We start from the raw sequence: 9,908 nt of genomic DNA on the forward strand, positions 1-9,908 counted from the left end.
TTCCGGCAGACGTGCCCTTAGGACCCATATAAGGAAATTCCGCCCCATCTAACGTCACACAGAGCCATACTCGAAAAAAACTTTCCGAAACTTGTGACAAACCGGAAGGAGTATTTTGGGAACAAAAATACTCCTTCAAACGTACAACTTAATTTTTGAAACTTTGTCCATGTTTAGCATGGGAATCCAACTCTTTAACAGTGTAAAAAACTCAGTATGCATGAAGTAGCATTTCACCCCCCCCCCCTTTTAAAAGAAACGTCTTAGATTTCTATATAAATTTATATAATTTTTTTCATTAATGTATTTTACAACAATACTACCAGATTTAAGACTTATTCACTTTTATTTGTGAATAAAATATTTCACTGGATTTTATAAAATTATTGTGCACCCGTGATTTTTCTAGAATCTAGAATATGATTTGCTGCTGAATTATCTACTAACCTAGTTTTTATAATAGCATTTTTGTTATAGATTGTGATCTATGTATTTTTTTCATTTGTTATTTTTCATTAAAATTAATTTGTGTATATGTAGTAGATTGACACAAAAGAGTTATGATCAGGTCAACACAGAGAAGTACAGAAATTCTACATTGAATAAAAAAAAATGTGCTGTTATCGGATTGGATCGGTATCGGCAGATACTCCGAATTTTCGGGATCGGATCGGTTCAGAAAAAATTGTATCGTTGCATCCCTACTTTTGGTAGTAATGCGTGCAATGAGTCTGCCTTTTTACTTCACTCATGCATTCTTTGACCTCATAGAAAAATACAAAATAATTTTTACTTAACTCAATATTTGTAAGTTATAAAAGTGTTATTTATGTTCACTGTTATTCTTTCCATGTCTTTAGGTCTTCTGCAGGAGAGTTTCATCGAGGAACCAGATGGTTTGGTGTCCGTGAACTTGCTGGTGGTGTCAGCGGTTTCAGCGTTTGCCACCGGGGCGGCGCTGTCAGGTCTGATGGTATGTTGGATAATGAGCCTCAAGCACCGCCAGCGCTCCAGAGCCAGTGAATCTGGCATGGGGAGTCGTCGTAAGAGTGACAAGGAGCAGAGCATGCTGGGACACGGTCGCAGTGGTTCCGTAATCAGCGTGACACGTATCAGCGGCAGCGAACGACCCCGCTCGCAGGTTGAAAATATGTTCACCAACGGTTGGCCAAAATCTGAAGACATCGATCCAGGACTTCCCACTCCAGAACAGACGCCTCTGCAGCAGAAACGTCCCACTCCTCATGTCCATCTCACAGACTGCGACTGGGACCAGAGCCATACTTTCCTCACCCAGACAGGGACACCCTGCCCGGCGAACTCAGCTGTCATTTACTTGAGCTCCAAATACCTGCAAGGTGGGCGGCAAGAGGGATCGGGTGATGTTCCTCCTCATTCAGAGCGTCAGCGGTACCTCATTCTCTCCCATCCAACAAATCAGCGGGAGCAGAGTGGGCGACCGACCGGCCCACCTACTCGCAACTCTGCTGGTGAATACAACTATCCAACAACGCCTCAGGACTCACCTGACCGCAGGAGGGTTGTTTCGGCTCCTACCACCCAGTCGGACTATGGAGAACATCTGCGATGGTCCCGCGACGGACTTAACTTCAATAGCAACAACGCGACTCCTTCTGGCCACCACCCGTATCCCATACAGCCACGCACTAATGCTGCGTTAATACGGCCAGGTCACCACACTCAGCGAGGGCTCAATGAGATACAGGACTACAGCCACCTGCTGGTGAAAAGTGTTAGTGAGCGTAACCCAAATGGCCAATGAGTGGTCCAGGCCCGTTCACACCCTTCAGAGTCCCATCACCCCCAAGACTCAGACTCCTTCTGTAATCCTGCCCTTCCTGTCCACTCTCACTGCCATCCAGTGTCTTTCAAGTCCCCTACCAGTGGCTGAGCTCTAGGACTACCGAGTATGAGCGAACGAGAGCGTTAATGGTTGATGGTGTTAACACCGCTGTCTTCCCCTGCCTGTGGGGTGATGCCACTTAGCACATTAGCGGCTTCTATCACGCTCACTGTTTAATAATGCGGAAGGATCACTTTTTAATAACGGAGGCGTTGGGTGATGGGAGGTGAAATACATAATCATAATCCTGCAAATGGCTACGTTGACCGTTTAGCATAGTGAAGCGGTTCCAGATTGTCTCTCTGTGTAATCTCAAGCCCTGTAAACCATTCAGTGGAAGTGATACGTTTCGTTTTCGCCTCTCTTGCTTTACATTCTCCGCCTGCAGATGCTTCTTTTGTGCATCCTGCAGCCTTTGCAGACAAGCTCAAACTTCCTTGTGTCTGTTTGTATGTGTATGAGAGTCACGCCAAAACGGGGATTAAAATGTTCTTGCCGGCTAGACTTGAGATGAAAGCAAAATGGCCGACCAACACTGGTGTTTCTTGAGTGATCTGATGTCAAATGACTGACTACCCCTCCCTCTCTTAACCTATTATGTGTCAGGAAGCAATCAAGACAACTGCCATTTGACTTTAAAGACTTATGTGCTGGAATATCAGATGTAAATGGGTCATGGAAAAGAGCGTTTGCCAAAAATCATGGAGGAATCAACCCATGCTTTTTGGAAGGAGCATGGAAGCACTGTGGAAATTATATTGTGTACAGGGACATATGTTGTTGGGTGGACCCATTTATTTTGTGGTGTATCTTAAAAACCAAGAAATTTAGTGCATTTCTTTATCCCCTACACATTCTAGAATTAGAGCTGGGCATTTGCAACACTTTCTTTTTCTTTCACTCGGCCTGGCTTCGTTCTCTCTGCAGTCCATTGACTCGAATGTGAGCTCGGTTGTCTGGGCCGAGTCAGGCCGCTAGGGAGCTGCATTCAGAGTGTCTCAATGACACTGGGTGTCTTTGTGTGGCCCAGCCAGAGAAGACCATCCCAACAACAAATAACCGTTAAGAGTCATGGCCTAGCTATCAGCCCAGCCCAGGAGAATGTCAATGAGGAGCCAGACAGATCGGACCCCTCTGGCTCCCCCCTCATTGCCAGCCTTCACAAAACTCACAGAATCAGAGGAATACAATGTTACATTTAGATGGAGAGCAAAAAAATCAGACCCACTAGGCTCCCGATGGCACTGTGCCCGCTTCAGCCATTGTTCAGGTTCCTCTGGCTCTCTTTAGATTGCTGTTTGTTTGTTTCAGGTTTGTAAACCCCACGGGAGGTAGAAAAGAAATAGTGTACTATTCAATTCATTCACCTCTCAGTAAACGACGTTATCTTTGTTTTCTTGCCGTGAGGCAACGGTAATTTAGTGAGTGCGAGTGTGTCCACTAGAGGGCGGTATTGCACATTGAGTTTTTTTATTTTACTTCATGCTCAATGGACCCTTTTCACAGTGTGAGATGACACATTTCTGCAGTCATTATGTTGCAAAAATGTTTTGTGTTTTTAAGTTTTTTAAAGAAATGAATACTTTTATGATTTCGGAAGGATCATAAGACATTGGAGACAGGAGTAATGGCTGCTAAAAACATTTTATTGCCATCACATAATAAAATAGTATTTAATAACTGTTATTAACTGTTATTTAACATTTATGTATCAAATAAATGCAGCCTTGGTCAACAAAAGAGACTTTTTTCAAAAAATTTAAAAATCTTCCTGACCCCAAAATTCTAAACATTAGTGTATAACACTATACTTTGTTATATTTCCCTAGCATTAAATTACAAAATAAATAGTAAACACTGCTGCAGTGGGGTTTCAAATACATCTTCTGAGGGAAAGATGGCAAATCTGACATCGTTCCCTCGTCTAACTGCCACAATCAATTTATTTTACTCTTTCTTCCTTTAGAAAGTCATGGAAATACAATATAGATGTTTTCCTTGTTTAAACAAATGGTAATGCAAAAATAACATTTGCTATGGTCTCACATTTATTTCTGTAGAAGTCTACCCTGCTATTGTTTCTATTCCAACCCCAAAAATGTGAAAATGGTCCATGAGAAGGTTTGACATCAAATGTTTGGTGGTCCTATAATGAACAATACTTCAACACTAAGTATATGTTGGTTTAAAAACAGGCTGTGTTCCAAATGAAAAATCTGTTGTAGTGATAATAGAGACAGAGAAGAGTGTGTTCTTTTGAATGTGTGTTCTTTTTGTGGATGGATGAAAGCTCTGAAGCTGAACATTAAAGCAATTAATGAAGTGTATAATTTATAGGTTTTAAGTGCCAATGCATGACTGAGTTCAGAACTCTGTGTGTAATTATTTTTACACAATCGACATTATTGACGCAGCTTTTTAATTGTCATCCAGCTCATCTATTCGTCTTGGAACGGTTGTACCCATCACACAGACTGAGGCCCACCACTAAAAAAGGTCTGACCATCCAAGCATGCGTTCACCCTGCTTCCCTCTCACTGGCTTTTCACTCTGTTGCACCATTAGGTGAAACATGCGTGATTATGCTAAGTCTATCTTGGCCTGATAAAGCCTGGAGATGATCGTGAGAGACGTGCAGAAACACAGGTACCCACTTGCTTACTCACACAGCCAGATTCTACAAAGCCATCGCCTGAGATGTGGGCAGCAAAACTCAAGCAGCGAGTCATTATTCTCGACCACATCCCATATAAATAACATTCGCCGGAATAGACCAAAAACAAGCAGCAAACACAGGGGATGCTTATTGTGAAAGCCTGTACACAAGCTCTAAACACCACCTGGGTTCATTCGCACAAGATTTTGAGGCAGTGAAATGGAGTTAATTTGCTGTGGAGCTCTATAAAATGTGTTCGTGGGAAAAGAAAATAAACAAGGGTTGTTTCACTGTCTTCCTATGTCGTAATTCTCTCAAGCAAGAAATGGAATCGGCTGTAAAAACTCTGCTAGGGTTTTGTTTGGACAGATATATACCTAGCTATGTTTTAGAGAGCCCCCTACTCTCAATTTTCCAATTAGAATTCTGTCTATGAGCAGCGAGGACAGTGTGCTCGAGGCTTTCTCATTGTCTGGGCTGTTTTTCTTTCTCTGCTTTGTCTTTTAAAGCTGAGATCTTTTTTTTTTTTTTTTGACGTCCCCCAGCCACAAACTGCCACAGCTAATGGGCCACCCGATGAAATGTGCTAACACAAAGAAAGAAATGGTTTGTTTAGAAATGACATGCTTTCAGTGTGCACAACCTTGACATCTGACAAGCACAAACAGAGTTTGAATTTTTTTGTAAAGTTGTAGAGAATATATTAGCCAGTACTGGTATCTTCATTTTTATATTTGTTTGTTTGTTTGTTTGTTTTGTGGTAATGTTTTAGGTTGGTTTGAGTTCATGCAAGTGATTTGATTTGCTCTCTGGTGTGTGAATTTTTGTTCAACAACGACGATGATTATTCTGTGACTGTGACCTGAATTTCAGTGTTTGATCCTGGTTTCTGCAAAGCCGGATGAGAGTTGTTTCTCCTGAAAGAAAGAAAAGAAGAAAAACACTTCTCCAAAAGAGCTGAGTCTTCTGTTAACTGTGATGGACTTCTGATTTGTCTCGCACCAGAGGCTGTTCGTGTTACTGGGTCCATTGTCATTAAATGACAAATCGTGCCCCCTTCAGTGTACATAATGATTTCAATGCTTAAATGTAATTTAAGTGAACTATCTGCATGAACACAGCCTCGGTCTGGAGTCCACAGAGGTAGTGTGTACTTCAACACGACATGCTACTGTTTGCCCTAATATTGTCCACCAATCAGACAGTCACATGCATGCTTTACAAATCAACAGCACAAATGCACATAAAGACAAACGTGCACACATACACAAGATCACGAATACATGGACAGTGGGGTCCAAAAGTTTTAAAAACTCTGTTTTCACATGCTCAAATTATATAATTACTGTAATACTTTATGTGGAAGGTTTAATTGAAAAATTGAGAATATCTTTGGATACAGTTTGTCCTTTGCTTTAACTGCATCTACAGTAGTTTGTGTAAAATCTGACGCTCATGTTCTTCAGCATGATTTAAGATGATCCAAAGAACATCTTGTACTGTACTTCAATGGAATAAAGAACATGTGAACATCTCTGCAAAATTATGTGATAAATGTTGCAAATTTTCATATTTAGTGACCCTGAAATTGTGCTTAATTTCCTAATCTGTTTATGCCATAAAGGTTCTTTGTTGTGAATTTCTCAAAAACCCTGAAACTTTATTTCTAAGTGTAAATGGTATTCTAAATCTCACATTTTTAGAGTCTTCTCAGACTTTTGGATCCCACTGTACTTTAACACACACACACGTGCACAAATTTTTGCATTTGGAAACTCATTGTCCTCAGTTCTGGCTGTCATTGAGCATGGAGACTGTGCTCTGTTATCATTTCCTGTTCTAATAAACCATCAAGAACCTAACTGGTGTTTGTTTTTCTTTTAAGTTTTTCTGGAGCATCACATATTTTTGCTGATGATTATTATTATAAAGGAGTAAAATAAAGGGGTTGGATCTTATTGAAGGAGCTCTAATATACGAAGATCAATATCTCAGAAAAGTGAATCATTTTGGGTTAGTTTGCAGTATAGTGTTATTTTAACAATCAAACGTATCTTTTAAGTTCTACGTTTCAGTCCCTCCTTTCCTTCTGTCATTAGGCTATCCTGTTGTATTTTAACACCAAATATTGAACCATAAATACTCAAGAGTACTGGTACAGGGTGCTGTTATTCATTTTTATAAAAATGTTCTGAGATCAGTTGTCATCACCTCCGTGGGTTTTTTTAGCAGCATGCCTCTGTTTGGCTATTGCACCACCTAGCTTGTGGTGTGGTCTACAGATAACAAGCATGATTGTAGACAAGAGCTTGAAAAAATGCCAAACCGATTTTGCAACGAATCTAAGCCACAACCCTGAAGGTCTCTGAATATGTATTTATAACCATTTATTGCCAGACGAATTAATGCACGTTCATTGGGATTCGACGATTTCACCTGGAGCCACAAGTGAAAAGCGAAGGTCAGTATAATAAATCGGTTTGTTGATATTGTTGGTATTGTTTGGGATTAAACAACTGCTCACGTATCAAACGCACGAGCAGCTAAATCTTGATCATCCAAGCTACTAACATAGACAGATGAATAGCAAAATTGGGTCAAATTGATGTATTTGATCCAGAAGCCTCATATTATATATTATGATTTCATATGGAAAGTTCTCACATTACATGCATTATCTCAATAGATTATTTACATTTACTGATACAGTACGTCTTTCATCAGCATATCTACATGCGTCCTGTCCTTTTGGAAATATAAAATAAAACAGTGCTGCAGATACAACAGCTGTCCACACGGTGGCAGTGTTATCCAGCACAGATATACAAACTCTAGTCTGAGACCATATTATCAATTTAAATTCAAAATCTAACTGAAACCTGAAACAAAGTGAAACTTTTAGGATTAAAGCAAAGAAACATTCTGACTTCGTTCAGATTTGTAGCTCAGTAATCCAGTAGTAAATGTGTGACACTGATCGTGTGATCATGTCACTGATTTTCAATTTAACTTTTCACTCAGATAAATATATGAAGAAAAACTAAATTTTCTCAATACTAGGCCATTTGTGATATGTCAGGTGCTTTTAATGAATCTCACATAAAGTGATCAACAGAATTGAGGGATTTAATGAATTAATGCATCTAAACGTTGATCATATTTGTGCCAGGAAAATTATTTATAACAAAATAATATTATCTGTAACAATGGCTGTTTAATATACTTTTGCAAAAAGTTAACTTTAAACTATATGGCTAAATCAAGATATAGTACAAACATATAGTGTATATGTAATTAAATAAATTATATATATATATAATTATATATATATTTGATAGGTAATGGTCAAAAATGTATAAATATGGACATTCCTGAGAATGTGTTGCTAACAACAGTCTGCTGACATTCTGTTCAGGCACATGTTGATTTGTAAGCAGGAGAACTCATTACTTCATAAAGATCAATGAGTTCGACAGTAGAAAAGAGCACTATGTTCATTTTGTCAAGAAACACTGCCCCCAAGAGTAATTTATCTAATTCAGAGCCATCCGAATGCAATAATCTGTAATCAAACGAAAGTGTCATGCACAAATTCACAGAGCTTCTGAAGTGGGACTCCTTCAGGTCTATGCATGATTGGATTTGTGTAATTAAATGTATGGAAATGTACTCAATTTCTAGATGCAAACCAATGTGTTTACTAAAAATGCCATGTGTTCATAATAATATACATGATAGTCTCTTTGAAATTGTTATGTTTCAGACACAGAGGGCATCTATATGCAGTACTTCAAACACCCATATTGTCAAAATCACTCAGTGACACCTGTTTGACATGCATTCTTTGTCAATTAATCACATCTTAAGATGGCAGAATGCCCTTTTTTCTGTATTGAACATACTGGATAGTTGGAAGGCAGTGAGTCATGCATACAGAGGTCAAGGGTCAGTCGTGATTGTGATCATATATTTACACATACCCTTTTCACATAAATCATTGAGCTCATTTATTTGACAAGGTATCTTTTTGTCCAAGACATAGACTTGAAATTCTCAAGCGCACTCAGACTTGTTTAAACAAGCTTTCAGTGTGTCAGTAACCGGTGATATGATTATAGCAGCTTGTGTGGCACTTCAACAGAAAAGTGTTCTGACCTGTTGATTTATGTTACCTCATCAGAAAGTAGTACACATATGAACACTTATATTATATTATAGTGAATTAAAGTATAAAGTCAAGTCACCTTTATTTATATAGCAATTTGAGTTTCATAGTAACAAACAAAAATAACAGTGATATTTTATATATGCCATTTATAAATACAAGAGTGTCATCATTCAACTCACTTCAAATATTATATTATATTGTTATACATTATATTATTTCATATATTTTCTAAAGTTTAATTTAATTTATAATTGTATTTAATCAAGATTGTGTCAGTATTTTTATATAAGAGTGTTATCCATTACTCACTAGGCACTAAAAATCACTGTGAAATGCTAATAAGACAAAGAGAGATTGACTTCATTTAATCAGTGAACCTCTGGTGAACTGTAATTGTCTCAATTTCATTCAATTTAACATTAATCAGTTAAATCTCTCACATCATGTCACCAGCTTAAAAGATTTCAGCACAGTACTACTACAGACCTTCAAAACAAAACAATATTTAATCTAAGGTATTATGAAATGTCATGGCTAATTAATTATTGAGTCTCCCTCTGTGACACAGCAGAAACCAGAGCCAAAAGGTTCACTCTCAGATGTTATTAAGGTGACAATTGGGGTCACACTATCCTCCTGTTTTATTGGAGAGTTGAGCTTCTGCCAGATCTGGGGCCAGACAGGATTTGCTGTTCTGGGAGTAATTACATGAGAAGTCAGAGCACCAGAATCAGGTTCCACCTGAACTGTGAATACACAACCACAATGTATCATCTGCAACTGGTGATTGACATGCATTGTCAGACTCTTTGTAGCTCATCTATTAGACTGAGCATTGCACAAACATCACCAATTCCCAGGGAACACAAGCAGGGTAAAATATATACTTCGCCTGCAAGTTCCTTTAAACAAATGTCTTATAAATTAATAAAAATGTGAATTTATTGGCAGGGTAAAATGTACCTAATAGCTAAATGAAAGTCATTATACAATGTGCATAAAATATTCGAAAACATATTAATCATTTCAGAAAACATAATCTACAAATTTGAAATGAAAACGAACCCAGTAACCCTCTAGCAAATTAATATGATCTCATAAAATATCGGTGATCTTGTTTATGCATTGTGTTACATGTAAAACAAGGTGTGTCTTCTACTCACGTACAACCTGAAGGAAGCTGAGAGGTTCATTGTCTGTTCTGCCGCTGACCCAGAAAC

General features: G+C 38.5%; 1 protein-coding gene across 1 annotated transcript in view; it reads left to right on the top strand.

Annotated features, from left to right (window-relative positions):
• Positions 1-6,382, top strand: part of LOC113107955 (semaphorin-6B) — a 116,137-nt gene extending 109,755 nt beyond the window's left edge. Inside the window, exon 17 of the mRNA XM_026270787.1 lies at positions 861-6,382. Within this exon, the coding sequence (XP_026126572.1) occupies positions 861-1,783 (923 nt within the window). The 3' untranslated portion in view covers positions 1,784-6,382. The remainder of the gene's footprint in view (positions 1-860) is intronic.
• Positions 6,383-9,908: the final 3,526 nt, after the last annotated feature.

This window comes from Carassius auratus, chromosome 8, assembly GCF_003368295.1.
Source record: "Carassius auratus strain Wakin chromosome 8, ASM336829v1, whole genome shotgun sequence".
In the NCBI taxonomy this organism is placed as follows: domain Eukaryota; kingdom Metazoa; phylum Chordata; class Actinopteri; order Cypriniformes; family Cyprinidae; genus Carassius; species Carassius auratus.